This window comes from Zingiber officinale, chromosome 7B (genome assembly GCF_018446385.1).
Source record: "Zingiber officinale cultivar Zhangliang chromosome 7B, Zo_v1.1, whole genome shotgun sequence".
Taxonomy (NCBI): Eukaryota; Viridiplantae; Streptophyta; class Magnoliopsida; order Zingiberales; family Zingiberaceae; genus Zingiber; species Zingiber officinale.
The window spans coordinates 64,183,621-64,200,842 of NC_055999.1; the positions used below are offsets into that span (position 1 = coordinate 64,183,621).

The 17,222-nt window shown below is 39.7% G+C and overlaps 1 protein-coding gene and 1 pseudogene across 1 annotated transcript; both read right to left on the minus strand.

Moving 5' to 3' along the window:
• Positions 1 to 3,636: 3,636 nt before the first annotated feature.
• LOC122004388 lies at positions 3,637 to 13,122 on the minus strand (annotated as a pseudogene).
• An 811-nt stretch (positions 13,123 to 13,933) lies between these two features.
• Positions 13,934 to 16,654, minus strand: LOC122004389 (receptor-like protein EIX2). The gene is made up of 2 exons (XM_042559283.1): positions 16,140 to 16,654; positions 13,934 to 16,049 (listed from the first exon to the last, which is right to left on the minus strand). Exons 1-2 carry the CDS (start codon positions 16,652 to 16,654, stop codon positions 13,940 to 13,942), a joined length of 2,625 nt encoding a protein of 874 aa, XP_042415217.1. The 3' UTR covers positions 13,934 to 13,939.
• Positions 16,655 to 17,222: the final 568 nt, after the last annotated feature.

Here is a 17,222-nt window from a genome sequence, read left to right on the forward strand (position 1 = left end):
GCCTAAATTAATAGGAAATTTATGATCCATGAAAGTCACAATTAGCATTAATTTCTTGCTTAATTGTTTCTATTGACTTGGAAGACTGGGAAAAAAAATCTTATGATCAATTTAATTCGCGATAGTGATCAATTTAAAAGAAAGATTATTGGTAAAGAAATTCCTATCAAAATAGATATATTGTATAAAGATAATTGTACAAGGTCTAACAATAATTGTACACGGTCTAACGTAAACTTTAGCAACATTTTCTCCCTCTCTCCCTCGTATAATTTAGATAAAATTAACAGGAGATTTATTATCCATGGAATTCACCATTAGCATTAATTTTTTTTGCCTAAATGATTCTATTGACTTGGAAGTAGGGTCATAAACGAACCGAGTCAAAATCGAATTGAGCCGAGATAATTAAGCCAGCCTAGGCTTGAGTTTGGCTCGACTCGATTTATACTGACTCGACTCGAGCTCGAGCTTGCTCGAGCATGTAAAGTTAAGCTCGATATTTAATTACAGGCTCAGGCACAATTTTTTTTATTATTTTTTTAATAAATAAATTAATATATTATAAATATATATATATATATATATATATATATATATATATATATATATATATATATATATTATTATTGGTTCGTTTAGCTTGATGAGTCATTGAGCCAGTAATAATTAGACTCGAGCTCAACTCGATTTCTAATCAAGTCAGCTTGAGCTTGACTTAAGCTCGGTCAACTTCAAGCTCGAATCAAATTTTGATCAAGCTGCTCACAACCGATTCAAGAACAATTTGATTCATTTACCTCCTACTAGAAAGATTTGGGAAAAAAATCTAATAGTTGATTCACAATGGTCATTTGTATCATTCACAATTGTCACCAGTAGCATTAATTTTTGCTTTCTATTGACTTGGAAGATTTGTAAAATAAAATTTTAATGATTAAGTCACACTAGTGTGGTAAAAAGGTGAATATGTTCGCTTTAGTATTTTTGTCAATCCGTCTCAAGATCAATACGGAGAAGATAAATTACGATAACTGAGAAGACAAATGATATTAATTTTTGCTTTCTATTGCTTGGACCACTTGTAAAATAAAATTTTAATGATTAATTCAGAATAGTGAAGTATATCATTCTGAACCTTAGAAAAAATAAATAAATAAAGAAACTCCTACCAAAGTAAATGTATTATATAAAGAATTTAAGAGGTATCTAACTGAGTAAATATATTATACAGAATCAATAACTAACATTACTATAGTTTTTCAAGCTCTCCCAAAATAAATTGAAAAAAGAGGCAGCCAGTATGAAGTAACTAACACAACTATTAATAACCGACATAACTAACTTCTATGGTAAAAACGAAAGACTACCATAATATATCTGTTAGAACATAATCCAAAATTCACATATGGTATTTCTACACTTATAGACAACAGAAATTTAAATTTTATTTTATAATTTAACAATTAAATTAAAGAAGTATTCCTATGGATTTCAAAAATAAATATGATCATGATCTTTAGAATTCTAAGTATGCATTACAATTTAATCATTAAAGTAAGATTCTTGAAGCATAACAAAGATGTCCCCTCGGATGGGTGTAGTGGCTAGCACATAAGGTGTTGTCACCATGAGGTCTGGGGTTCGAATCTCGACAAAGCCGAGTAAATGTCTCCCTTATGTGCAAGTCACTATTCTAAAGGCTAGTAGTCGCCCGTGATTTACCTCCTCCGTGTTGGCCCTGGGATAAATGAAAATATACCTTCCAAACAACCTTTGTTTGGGGATGACTCCAACTATTTTGGGTTTAGCGAAATAACTTTTCTTTGTTTGTCTTGAATTTGTGCTTCCTTTGTCTAATCAAGTTCATGATCGGATTCCCTTTTCCAACACTTGATCACACTAGAGATCAAGTGTTGTTTTTTGTCAAGATGGTCATAACGACACAAGAAGATGAGACTCTTTCGATCGAAGATAAGGAAGAGAAGGGGGAAGTGCAAATACAGCCTGGTCGACCGGAAGCTACCACACATATCGGTTCCGACCTGGATCCTGATCTCAGAGAGGATTTGATAAAATGCTTGACTAAAAACAGTGATGTGTTCCTTTGGACACCTAAGGAAGTGAAAGGTGTTGCGCTAATGGCTATGGAGCACGCTCTTCACGTGTATCCGGATACTCGGCCAGTCAAACAAAAAAGAGGGACTTCAAAGTTGACCAGAATAAGATTATCAAAGAAGAAGTAGATAAGCTACTGGAGGCTGGATACATTTGGGAGGTACAATTCCCAAGCTGGCTGACTAATGTGGTTTTGGTTTCTAAGCCAGGTAACAAGTGGTAGTGTGTATTGACTTCAGAGATCTCAACAAGGTCTACCCGAAAGACTATTATCCTCTACCCCGTATAGATCAAGTGGTGGATTCCATGGTCGGATGCGAATTTATTAGTATGTTGGATGCCTAATAGGGGTATCATCAAATTCCACTTGGTAAGGTCAATCAGGAAAAGATTAGCTTTATAACTGCTGAAGGTACTTATTGCTATAATGTTATGCCTTTTGGTGTCGAGAATGCAGGGGCTACTTATCAACGACTTATGAACAAGGTTTTCCAGAAGCAGATTGGGAAAAATATGGAAGTTTATGTGGATGATATCCTTAAAAAACTATACGAGCTTCTAGTTTATGTGCTGATATTGAGGAAACTTGTAGGACTCTGAGAAGTTATGAGCTCAAATTCAATCCCAACAAATGTTTATTCGGGGCCAAGAGCGGGAAGTTCCTGGGATACATGGTGATCGAGCGAGGAATAGAAGTCAATCCCAGCAAGGTGAAAACATTGCAGGACATTGCTCCCCCAAAGAACCTGAAGGAGGCTCAGAGATTGACAGGGAGGATTACTGCCCTATCTCGATTCATCTCTCAATCGGTCGATCGGAGTCTCCCTTTCTTCAAGGTACTCCGATGAGCAACTAAGTTCCAATGGGATGAGAATTGTAGCAAGGCGTTCGAGGAGTTAAAAGAATACTTGTCTACTCTTCCTGTATTAGCTAAGCCAGTAATAGGAGAAACTTTATAGATGTACTTATCAGCCAACGATCATGTTGTTGGCTTTGTATTAGTGAGGCAGGAAGAAAAAGAACAATTGCTTGTGTATTTTTTGAGTCATTTATTAAAGGGAGCATAGTGTCGATATACGACACTCGAAAAGTTAGTTTATGGATTGGTTCTAGTAGCTCGGAGGTTACACCCTTATTTTCTATCACACCCCATTATAGTATTAACTAACAACACTCTCGGCCGGGTGCTTGCTAACCCAGAAGCATCCGGAAGTTGATCAAGTGGACGACTGAGCTCAGTGAGTATTTTATACAGTATCAACCTCGAGTGGCCATCAAAGGTCAAGCTTTGGCAGATTTTATTACAGAAATACCAAGTCCTGAAACAGAGGAAACCTGAACTATCTATGTGGATGGATCTTCTACTCGATAAGGTAGTGGAATTATTATTCTCAGGACAAATACCAGTAAACAATAAGTTTTATTATTGTTTTCATATTATTTCTTGCTCTCCCCCTATTCTTCTTCTTCTTGTTACACTACCATGCCAACAAAATCAATGCGATGAACCTATCAAAGTTAACACGACAGACAAACGTTGATGGCGTAAACATTCTTCAAGCCACCCATCACTTCATGGGTGACAACATCACTGTTATCCCACACGATGAAATGCGCCTGCCTCAAGAATTTGGCAAGGGGGTTTCTCCATTTTTCTACCCCACAAATCCAAGCATCCGCGTATTCCTTGTTATACATTGATCTCCAATGCTATGTTATGTCCTCCTAGATAAAGAACATTCTTAGTTAGAACTCCAGCTGTTGTTTCACATTCAAAATACTGAAATATGAGCAGAGAGTAATCACTAAAACTATCTTCTACTTCGTAGGTGTTTTATAGAGAGAATTCTTGAGTTAAAACTGATAATGAGCAAGTAGGAGTTTCTATATTCTTAAGCATTTGAATGTATTCTAAGGATGAGTAGAGAAATTTACTTGCAGATTTGGACGTCTAAGTAGGTGTTATAATCCACAGAATGGGATCTAATTAAAGCTGCCAGCCTCGACACCCTTTGCGAGAGAGATTATTATCGGGACACTAATCCTTTCCTTCCAATACTGACTAATCTCCTCATACACTTCCCTTGTCTCTGTAGATGGCAAGCCATTCACCACAATATCAGCATTCCACGCTGCCCTCCAGCAAGTTAGTAACAACCTTCTGCTGGATATATATATGAATGGAGAAGAGGTGGAAGAGGAAAAAGAACTCCATTGTAAATGAAATTTTAATCACATATTAATTGGTTTATATTGATTCATATGCATTGATTATATGAATAAATGTATGGGGAGAGATTCTCTTTCACGCGTGGGTGCGCAGGAGGGGATGCAAATCCAGAGCTCGGATTGCACTAAACCAAGTTAACTGTGTGCGCGCGCCAAATGTTGGACCGGTCGAGGCAAAATTTGCCCAAATAGAATAATCAACTTTTTGCCACATGAACCATGGTTATTGCTTGCTGCTCATTAATCCCTGAGTATTGAATAATCATTACTCGATACTCTTATATAAAGAGGTGGGACTAATATGTTTCAAGAAAATTACATCCTTCGTAGGCCTCGATCTGCTTCGGTCGCTCATGCTACTCCGCCTTTAGGTCGACCTGCCTATCCCCGATCAACCACTCGCCCTGATCTGCTACTCGACAGCACTACCAGGTTGGCCGATCTACTCGGTCGATCACACGGTCTAATTTGCGACTCGGCCGCTCTGCCCACTCAGCTACTCTTCCACTTAGTCACTCGGCCCGATCAGTCACTTTGCTACTCGGCCGCACTGGCACTTAGCCCGATTAGACGTTCTGCTGCTCTGCCAGCTCGGCCGCTCTACTTGCTCGGCCACTTTGCTCGCTCGGTCGATTTGTCCACTCGACCGCTCTGCTTGCTCAACCACTCCGCAGTCAGCGCTGGGCAGAAACTAGCCTCTGTTGACAGCCTGATATTATAAGCTCAAGTCTTCTTGATAGATAAGTTGAATTTAATTTGGTGCAATTTAAATTCGGCTAATTTTCTAAAATCTCTGGCAGATTGTCCAACACTTTCAATAGACAAAGTGGGGTTTCGCTCATATTTAAGCAAAAACCATCCTTCAAGATCTCATCCGCATACATAATTCGATCACCGAGCCTAGTCTCGCCTCCATATAGTTCAAATAGGCGCATCGCCTGGCCCTAGGGCTTTGGTGCGATGGTAAACGATGGGACAGGCTCCCTAAGCAACGAGAGTTCTAATATCACTCAGGGCATATTACACTTGAGGAGTTTGAATTACTTGTGACATTGGGTCATTCGTCAGGACTCATCTGTACTTTTCGATTTACCCTAGTGGCCCTTAGAAAACTTTTGTGGGGTCAGACTAGTCACTTCTAAGATTAGTTAGATCGTAAGAGTTGAATACCAATCACCTCCAGGAGTAGGTGCATCTCTTGATCAACCAGCACAGAACATCATCTCATGAAATTATGATCTCAAACAAATGCTTAGTTGTGCACCAATCGGCTGACCGATGAGGCCTCCTCTATTTTTTTTATAATCTAAGTATCTAATTTACTAATCCTGAAGAGATAATGAAGAAGGTAGAGTGTAGCCATGAGATGTTGCATAAGGAGTTCAAAGCCAGATCAATAAAAACTTTAGCAACATTGTCTCCCTCTCTCTATTATTAAATATGATACACAATATAGGCCAAGATAGATTGAGATAATGATGTTATTTCTTTTATAGTTTGTATTCATACAAGATAATAATACAATTATATAATTTCAAATGCAAAATAAAGTCCAAACTTAAATATATAAAACTTTTTTTTCTTCCTCCTTTCACCTCCTATTCACCCTAAAATATTGGTATGATACCAACACATCATTCTAGTTAAAAACTAAAGCTTCAACACGATTCAAGATTTTGAATCTTGATTATACCTCTGTTGGCAAAGATCATGTACTAGCAAACCAAATAGTGTAGTGCAGCTGATATTATTAACGTAAGCCCTAAGAGTCAATCAAGAGTTGATTGCCTTAAGACACATTATATCATATTTCATTAATAAACATAAAGTTAATGGTTATTATATTTACTTCATATATGTGCTAGATGAATAAGTACAATAATGTCCTAGGATAGTAAATTCTAATCTACAGTCTATCAATTGGTTGGATTGATAGTGGAAGACTATAAATATATATATATATAGACATTACTCTTAACTATTCCTAGTCAAGCATTAATATAAAAAGATAATATTAATATATTGAAACTAGCATGTACGTTAACTGATGACTTAATCTCATAAGTCATAGATATAAGATATCAAATTGACACATGAGTATATATTAGAGAATATGTACTTAATTGGTCCGCCATGAGAATGTTTCATGGATTGTTATATGAGTGTCATAAACATTCTCATAGTGACTATTGACATGAATGGTCCTTAGACCTGAAGTCACTATAGTTCTCTACATAAAGAGTTGTGTACTTTGGTATCAATAAACATCACATATAATAAGGTGGACTATAAAGTCGATCACTGGAAGTCCTAACTGGAGTTTAGGCAAGGGAAAAGTCCAACGGGAAGGTTGGCAGAAGATAAGAGTCCAAGTGGATCAGTATTAACCAGACACTTGGTATGGAAGTCCCGGTGAGTGAAGCTGGGTAGTGAAAAAATCCTAGTAAGTAAAGCTAGGTGATGAGAAGTCCCGGTGAATGAAGTTGGGCATTTGGAAAAGCCCTAGTGAGTGAAGCTAGGCAGGTGGAAAATCCTAATGAATAAGAAGAAGCTAGACATTAATTATGTGAGTGTCAATAGCTCATTTAATTAATGAACATTCGATATCTTAGACACAGGGAGACTAACACACTCATGATAAGAAGGAGCCCAAAATGTAATTTGGGATTGGTGCGGTAGTTCAATGATAGCTCTTTAGTGGTATGAGTTATTATTGATGAACTTGAGTTGGGTGTTCGGGGCGAACACGGAAAGCTCAAGTTCATCGGAGACCATAACCAATTTCTCCTCTCGGTCCCTATTGTAGCCTCTGAAGCCTTATATCCACCCAAAGTCTAGCCTCTTAGCCCATGCTAGGGGTCGGCCCCTATCCTTGCTTGGAGCCCAAGCAAGGGGCCGACCAAGCTAAGGTTGGTGCTTGAGCTAGGGTCGACCAAGCCTTGCTTGGTGCCCAAGCAAGGGGGCCGACCAAGTGTGAAAGGGAAGAGGGATTTTATTAAAAATAAAATTTTGATAAAATCTTTCCTTTTATGTTTTCATCCACATGGTTTTAAAAGAGAGTTTTAAATTTTAAAATCTTTCCTTTTATAGATTTTCTACAAAGGATTAAAAGAGAGATTAGATATCTTTCTTTATTTGTAGTTATCTATAATGTGAAAGAAAGATTTTAATTTTTTGACAAAACTTTTCTTTTTGTAACTATGATATAAAAGGAGTTTTATTTTAAAATCTTATCTTTTATAGATATCCTTAAAAGGATTTAAAAGAGATAGATTTTAATTTATAAAACATTCCTTTTATAGCTAACCACAAAAGAAATATTTTAAAAGAGATATTTTAATTTTTGTTTAAAATCTTTCCTTGTTTGTTTGATGAGAGGTGGTCGACCATGTCATGAATATTAAAGGAAGTTTTATTTTTTGTTATAAAACTTTTCTTTTTTGGATTCACCAAGGATTATAAAAGAGAAGGAGAGGGTGCCTTCATGACATACAACCTATTCTATTATTCCTCTCTCTTTTCCTTTGGTGGTCGTCCCTCTCCCTTTCTCTCTTCTCCTTTGTTTTCCACTTTGTGGCTGGCGACATCTAATCCTCTAGGAGTCTTGGTGGCCAGTTACTAGGAGGAGAAGAAGAAGAGACAGAAGACTCTCTTGTCTAGATCCCTTTGGCGGCCGAAGCTTGGAGAAAGAGAAGAAGGCTTAGGTGGATTTCTTCTTGATAGATCATCGCCCACACGACGTCCAAGAGAAGGAGAGGAATACAATAGAAGGTCAAGAGGTTTTTGTTAACAAAGAAAGGTATAACTAGTTGCTTTATTCCGCATCATATTAGTTTTCTTTGTACGAATTTTTGAAATACCAAACACAAGAGGCTAACAATTCTAGGCAATCGATTTTTATGTTTCAATTATGTGTTTTTTTTTATTTTTTGATCTTGTGATTCGATTGTTCTTAGTGGTTAAACCTAGGGTTACTATAAGCAGATTAAATATTGAATTTCGTTGAAAGGCTTTGTCTAGGAAATGGTGGATGATCCCATACCCAAGAAGGCCTAGTGTCTCGCCATGTTTAACCTGGAAGTCGATCTCTGAAATAAATATTTAATCAATTTTGTAACATGGGTGGATTTGGATTAATAATGTTAAGCATTGTTTGTGATCCAAGTCTAAACCTCTAAGAATAGATAAGTTGAATTTGGAATCAATAATGTTAAGTTCTGTTTGTGATTCCAAATTTAATTTCTAAAGAACACAATAGGTTGTTAGAAAAGGTTCGGGGCTTGTATAAAATTTTTGTACAGGGGAACTAGTACGATATTCCGAGTAGCAACCAACAGGGACTACTTGGTGAGCCGATTGAGATGGACGACCTAATCGTGATTCTTATTCTTTTCCACCATAAGGGCCTGCTCGGACCCAAGCAGCTGCTCAGAGCTCATGTCCAAGTCTCTTTTCAGTTGGGGCACCTCGATAGTTAGCTGCTCTACCCAAGCTCCTGAGGCATCTATTTGCCCGATCGGGGCTCGCAGTTGTCGGTTCTCATGCTCCAAGAAAGCTAGCCTCTGGCACATAGCTAGACCCTTCACCCAGAACTGTAAGTAAAAGAGTTCAATTATAGCTGATCAGGAAAAAATGTGAGAAATTTTTGCTAAACTTACCACAGTTGCTTTTTGATTGAAATCGTCAGCCAGCTCCCTAGGCGGAATTGTAGCTGTGCAGGACCTTGAATCCTAATTTTGTGTTCAAGATAGCATTGTTCGGTGTCATCTGGATGACACCATTCATCAGTCGGTAGTATGATAATTGTCGATACGTGTCTACCACCGCTCAGACCTGTGGGCTCCGAACTGGACCTACCCTTGGACTTGCCCCGAAGCCTGGATACTAGAAGGGGACTAATAATGGACCTAAGGGTTGCTTGGTCGATCGGGGGAGGGGGTAGGGCAGATTGAGTCCGAGCGGGGTTGGCTTCGACCTGTAGTTTAGATAGGGAGGGTGTTCGGTTGGACAATGGAGGAGTCGGCAGACCGACAGTCCTTCCGAGGACCGCTAAAGTGGAGTTTTCACCCCACTCGGATGGGGGTCTTCACAGCTGTAGAAGCCTACAGAATAGAAGTCGGTAATCGGGAAGATGCTTCCGATCGGAGCCTCTTCCAACTTTGATGGTGGATCAATAGATCACTAGAGCTAGCCAACTATGACGAAATCGCGACCGGTGCCATAGAGGGCCGCTCAGGTGGTAGCTCACCCGTTGTTGCCGCTGCATCGCTTGCGCCCGCCCAGCCTATTCCTGCTTCATCGGTCGGCTCTTCAAAGTGCTCAACCGCCAATAAACCATGACTTTTCATCTTGGCAACATCCTTGGCTTTGATTTCCGCATCGACAAGCTTACTCTTGCCGCTCAGCAATGCCCTAATCATGATTTGTGCTGCAAAAAAGGAAGAAAAATCAATTAGATTCAAATGTGCCAGGGAGAAAATTTACTTACCAAGGGGTACAGGCAATCACGTCCGAACGGGGCTTAACCTGAACACATACAGGACTCCCTCCAATAGCAGTCTGTGTATGTGGTACTTCTGACTAGTTAGAGTGCTGGCTTCTTGGAGATAGGTCGGGTCGCCTTGGTATCTCTCAAGCAGAGGAGGTGCCGACATATCTATCCGCCAGCTGGTCGGAAAGGCGGGTCGGCAAGGGAGATGGATGAAGAAATAATGCTCTTTCCCGTGTTTGTTCGAGGTGGACATTTTGTCGAAGTAAACGGAGCCCACTTGGGCCTGGAAAAGGAAGGTTTCTAGCTCGAATAGTTTTGGATAATAGAAATAAGGGAAGATGCGAAGCAAAAGGGGAATTCCATATACACGGATCAAGATCACAACCTCGCACAAAAGCCTAAACGAGTTGGCCACTAGTTGATGCAAGAGAATATGGAAGTACCTACAAATCTCAGAAAAAATGGGTGGATGAGAAAACACAGGCCAGTTATGAATTGGTCTTTGAAAAAAGGCAGAAAACCGTCTAGTTGTGTATGGGGGTGGGTGTAAGCAGAAGGTATGTCTATTTGGTAATTGTCCAGAAATCGAAAGGTCATTTTCATTTGGTCAACCTCGTCACTGTTAAAATTAGATTCTGCGGAGGTGTACCATAGGCCGGGAATGGCCGGGAGAGGACGAGGAGATTCTGCCATGAATTAAGAAGAAGAAACCAGGGAGTAGAAGGGAGAAAGAAGAAAAAGCTTACTGCGAAAGAAATCGTAGGCGAAGAAGGAGCAGGGAAGAGAAAAACGAGCGCAAGGAAGATGATGAAGCGAAAGGAAAAATTAGGAGTTTAAAAACCCCGGGGGATAGCTGCTCGGAGCTGTCGGATCTAGGGCTTCAGGAAACGAGGCTCTTTCTTAATCGTTAAAATCAGAAAAGCAACCGTCACTTCGAATCCCAACAATCGCCTGTCACATCACACATGCAGCGGCAGTGGGTGGTGAACCATGGCGCTCCATCATAGGAAGTATTAATGAGGGATGGGAGCGAATAATCAAATGTCATGACCAGCGTACTTTGCATTAATGGTTAGGGATTTGAGCAGTTTCCAAGAAATCAGGGTGACATCAACAATAATTAAAAGGAACTCAGCGAGGGCGAGTGTTCGAAAAGGAAAACTGAAGGAGAAAATAGCTATGTTATCTCGAGTGGCACTGCACTCAGAAGGGAAGCGGCCGATCAGAGAAGAAGTCGCCAGGAAGTTAATAAATGCTTAAGAGGTTGACGTAACAGTCGAACGACGACTATAAATCCTTGAGCAGTCAAGAGCACAGCCGAGAGGTGGTTATAAACCCTTGTGCAACATGTGTCACAAAGCGGAGAGGCGGCTCTAAATCCGAGAATGAAAAGCCGACCAACGACTCTAAACTCTTATATAGTCGAGCAACAGCTTTAAACCCAATGCGCTGAGTTAGGATGGGAGTCCGCGGAATACTGATTGTACAATCAGTCGGACTTTCATTCTCTTTCAACTAGATTTCAGGGAAAGACTTGTGATATGGCGGTAAATATGATCCCTACAAATGTGGGTTGATGGGAGAAGGATCGGATGACGTGGCAGTCAAACTCAAAGTGGTCAAAGGCTTAGGGCCATAGAACAGACAAGGAAGCTGAACAGGAGCGTCGAGCGAGCGCAGGCCAAGTGAGCTTGGCCAAGCGGGCGCACGCTGATCCGGTCAGACACAAATTATCCCTCCTACATTGGGAGTGCCGAGCAATCTCGGCCGAGCGGGCGACAGTCAAGTTGAGGCGTCCTCGCTAGGTGTCCTCCGGTCGACTTATAGTAGGACCCGCCTACACATCTGCACGTACCCTTTTGAAAGTTTATGTCGTTGACAACAGAGCATTTCCAGCATGCAATTCATACTTTGGAAGCTTCTCGTCTATCACGTCAGAGATTTGCGTGTCCGCTTAGGGAAAGGTGTCAAATACACTTTTTGACTTTTCTTTTTATAGGATGCTTTGGAAAATGTGTATATTCTTTGAGATGCGTGCACAGACGCTACAATGATACTATAAAAGGGGGTTCCCATATGCAGGCAGAGGGTATGCGATATTCACTATTCAGACACTCTTAGCTACAATTCTTTTACTGATTTTCTTCTTCACATGTGAGGATTGCTAACTTGAGCATCGGAGGGCCAACGCCAGGAACCCCTTCCCGGCTCGGCACTAATACTCCTTATTTTATAGGACAGGGCACAGAGTCTTCTTCAAGTCAACCCGGAGCCGTATTTCTACTCTACCGTCTTCTTAACTTTCGGACGGGATCAATATCTCTGATGGAATGTTAGATCCTCCTAGATAAAAATACAGAAGTACGAGCAGAGAGTAATGACTAAAACTACCTTCTACTTCGTAAAATGAATTCACGGTACGTAGTATAAGGAAACCATTAGATTGGAAGAAGGAAATCTTTGATTATCTTCATAAACTTGTGGAGACTCGTAAACATATTAACACTTATATTTATTGTGAATGAAAAGAATTTTTGAGTTAAAATTGATAATGAGAAAGTTGGAGTGTTCTATGTTATAAAGCATTTGAATGTATGCTAAGGGTGAGTAGAGAAATTTACTTGCAGATTTGATCATCTGAGTAGGTGTTATACTCCGCAGAACGAGAACTAAAGCTGCCTCGATGCCCTTTGCGAAAGAGAATTATTATCAGAATGCTAATCTTTCCTTCCTATACCAACTAATCTCCTCAAACACTTCCCTTGTCTCTACAGATGGCAAGCCATTCACCACAATATCAGCTTCCCATACTGCCTCCTGCAAGTTAGTAACAACCTTCAATGGACAAAGCGGTCACGATATCATATTTAAGCAGAAACCATCCTTCAAGGTATGTAATCACCGAGCCGAGCCTCCACATACTTCAAGTAGGCGTATCACTTCCTCGAGGCATGGTGCGGTGGTAAAGTGGTGAGAATAATAGATAAAATCAATTTGTTAAATGGAAAATTGGACGTGGAAAGGGCTTTCAATGCAATTAGATTAATTAACATTTTCAAGTAATTTAATTGAAACGTGGGCTTTTTGAGAAGGCATCAGATTAGGGACCACGAGCGAAAATTCTGGGCCCGAAAACTAAACTAAAACCGGTCCAACCATGCGACCGTCAAGTTTCCAGCCTCGCCGGTTACCGCGGAAGCCCCTCTCCCACGCGTCCGCCGATCCCTCTCCTCGAGGAGCTCAAGTCCACCGCTGACCCCGCCGCCGCCCTCCGCCTCCTTCATCACGCTGACCCCGACCTACCCCGTCTGCTTCACAGTGTTCAAATGTGAAGGGAGGAATCCAGGTGAGATGAATTTTTCACATTGGTTTCGACATTGGTGGTGAGATGAACTTGACTGCGGGAATCCAGGTGGCTCAGTTGCCTTCCTCTCCTTTTCTATGCACAGTCGCAAAGATCCAGAGACTAAAGCTTCTATCTATTTCTCCCTGCTTCTTTCTCCTTTCACCGCAGTATCATATACTAAAATGTCGTTATGATACCAAACACTATCATTCTAGTTAAAGACTAAAGCTTCAACACGATTCAAGATTTTGAATCTTGATTGTGCCTCCGTTGGCAAAGATCATGTAGAATGCATTCAACGCTAGTAAACCAAATATTATAGTGCAGTTGATATTACTCAAGAGGATCAATGCTAATGAGGCACTATCTAAAGAGGGAGTAATGATATTTGACCCAAAAGGGGTGCCTTGATCCTTGATAAACTTTGTTATCCTTTTAGGGGGAAAAGATAGATGAACATGGAGATCACATGTTCACAACATGAAGTTTGAAGTTTCACAATTCAAGCTGGAAAATTTAGCCATATAGGATATGGAGGTTGATTAGTGTCTAACACACATGTTTGAGAAAGAACTGGTGGATAAACAATATGGTTTGACTTAAGCACACTTTTCATACATGATCCGTAATTTAAATAATAATGTCAACCTTAATCCATTACAATAACCTTGGTCTGAGTATTATAAAAGTACAAGCTCTTATTGTATATATAAATTCTGGAATTAATTCAAGGCCTATTTAAGGCTAAATTTTGATTACATATACATAAACCAACCACAAATCCTATCAATGATTAGGATGTATTTGATTCTTGTGCTCCTCTTGATCATAACTGCACCTAAAAATCCCCAGAAGCCAAGCACAAATCCAGGAGCAAACCCAATGAAATACCAAATTCCTCCATGCTCATTGTCTTCATGCATGCCCTCTTCTTCATTTGTCCCTCTACTATCAATGGTTGGGTTGTGGCTTGGACACTTGGTTTGGAGTGGCTCCCCACAAAGCTTAGAATTGCCGATATAGGACAAGTTGGTGAAAGTTTGTAACTGAGTGCCCATTGGTATTTTCCCAATAAGATTGTTGTAAGATAAGTTTAGGGTGCCCAAAAAATTTAAATTAGAGATGCTTGAAGGAATTCTACCCGACAATTGATTCTTTGAAAGATCAAGTGATTCTAGTTGACCCATGAAACCAATCTCATATGGTATGTTTCCTAAGAAATGATTCGAAGACAAGTTGAGGAAGCAAAGGCCTTGGAGGTTTGTGATCTCTCTAGGAATGCCACCTGAGAGATTATTGTTTGAGAGGTCAATGCTGGTGACAATTGAAAGCGAAGTGGTGAATAGAAGTTCTGAATCCTTAGTAGTTATGATGACACTCTCTGAGTAATAAATGGATCGATCATATAATGGAGAAGATTCATTTTTGTTCTGTCTTGCCATCATGGAGCTAAACATACCAAAACTTGGAGGCAAAGACCCAAAAAGATTATTGTGAGCCAGGTCTAGCACTTGAAGGGATGAGATAAGAGAGAGTTGTGCGAGAATTGCACCAGTGAAATTGTTTGACCTTAGAGAAAGAACTCGCAATGCTGATAGTCTCCTTCCAAACCAGTTGGGAATAGTTCCAGACAATTTATTCCAACTCAAGTCAATAACTACAAGTTGATTGCAGTGTTGTAAAGTTGAGGGAATTGTACCAAATAAACTATTATTATTCATGTGCAGTGATTGCAATCCGGTTAAGAATCCAAATGTCATGGGGATCCTGCCAAATAATTTGTTGTTGGAAACGTCAATAATCCCTATATCTGATGCATTACCCCAACAATCTGGGAGCGTTCCAGATAAATCATTATTGGCGAGGTTCACAATTTGTAAATCACTTTGTATACAAATGGAAGACGGAATGCTACCATTCAGTTTGTTATTGGACAACATCAGATAGGAAATGCCAAACTCACCAAACATGCTTTTAGGAATTGGTCCAGAAAAGGAATTGTGAGAAAGGTCCAAAGTCCAAGATTGCATTTGTGGAATGAAGCCTTCAAAGTTGTTGTGACTTAAATCGAAAGTGGTTATATCATCCAAGAATTTTAAAGAGGGCGGCAACATCCCTCTCATATGATTGTGAGAAACATTTAGCCGCATTTCTGATAACCACAAGCTCCAAAACCAATCAGGAAAAACATCTGATATTCCATTATTTGGTATGTCTAGCACATTTAAAATGGTTTGGTTCCGCACCCATGGAGGAAATCTGGGTCCCAAGTTGCAAGAACCCATTAGAATTTCTTTTGCTTGAAATGGAGGAAGCCAATCTTGGCTCACTTTGACTGACAAGTTGTTGTCAGATATATCTATTGTATCTAAATTTGTGAGATTGGCAAAGTGGGCTTCTGTGATGTCTCCAACCAAGTGGTTTGAAGATAGGCTGAACCACTTTAAAGCAGACAATTTCCCCAAGGATTCTGGAACTGAGCCACTCAGTTGATTGGAACCGAGGTCAAGATCAGTTAATCTTTGAAGCCTCTCAAAATAACTCGGAAGAAGACCACTAAACTGATTGTTACGCAAGTAAAGGGACAGAGGTTTGTTAGTTCTGCATCTTGATAGTTGTTCAAAGAATTCAACAATTCTCCCGGTTGTACTGTTACCAGAGAGACTGATTTTACTCAAGTTGCATAGACTTCCTAAGGTACCAGGGATCCCTCCGCTTAGGTTGTTATCAGAGATACCGAGATGTTCTATCTGAAGCAGATTTCCAATTGAATCTGGTATCTTTCCATTAATCTGATTATATGATAAGTCCAAATTCTGCAACGCAGTTAGATTGCCGATAGTCTCTGGTAAGCCTCCAACAATTCTATTATTAGAAAGGTCCAGTCATGACATTTTGCTTAAGTTTCCTATGCTTTCTGGTATTACACCTTCGAGACTGTTATAAAAGAGGAACAAGTCTTGTATGTTTCTGAGGTTTCCAATATCTTCTGGTATCTTTCCGCTGATGTTATTAAAGCGCAGGTCCAGGACCTGCAGATTTCTGAGATTGACAAAAGATGCTGGTATTTGTCCAGAAATCTCGTTCTCATTTAGATTTAAGTAGTGTAGGTTGGAGAGATTGCCAAGTTGGTGGGGAATTTCTCCTCCGAAATCACATTGCGAAAGGTCCAAGTAGTTCAATTGAGTTAAAGATCCAATCGCGCCAGGAATTACTTGGCCATGAAAGCCGTTCCCACTTACATCTAAATACTTCAAATGCTTCAAATGAAACAACGAAGGATGCACCTGGTTTGTATTGGAAATAATGTAAGGAACAGAGAGGTCAAGTTTGATGACATGACCTGTGATGTTGTTGCATCCTACACCTTCCCAACTGCAACACTCATTGCCCTTCCATGGAGATAGCTGCTTATTGACATCAGGGAAGCCACTTCTCACGTTCAGCAGTGCCTTCCTCTCCTCCTCCATGCACAGTTGCAAAGATCCAGAGAAAAATCAGAGAGAAATCGCGAAGAGATAAAGAAGGTCGAGTGTTGCAGCAGCAGCAACCATGATAATTGAGATGAGATGTTGCACAAAGAGTTCAAAGGCAGCATATCAATAAACTCTTTAGCAAAAATTTCTCCCTCACCCTTATTTAATTTGTGCAAAAATAACACGAAATATATTATCCATACAAGTCACCATCAACCATCATTTCTTGCTTAACTTTTTCTCCCTGTTATAATTTAGATAAAATTAACAGTAAATTATGATGCATGAAAATCACCATCACTATTAATATCTTGCCTAACTATTTCTATTTACTTGGAAAAAGAAATCTAATAGTTGATTTACATTTGCCATTTATATCATTCACAATTGTTCCCATTAGCATCAATATCTTGCCTAACTCTTTCTATTAACTTGGTAAAAATCTAATAGATGATTCACATTTGCCATTTATATCATTCACAATTGTCCCCATTAGCATCAATATCTTGCCTAATTATTTCTATTAACATGGGGAAAAAATCTGATAGTTGATTGACATTAA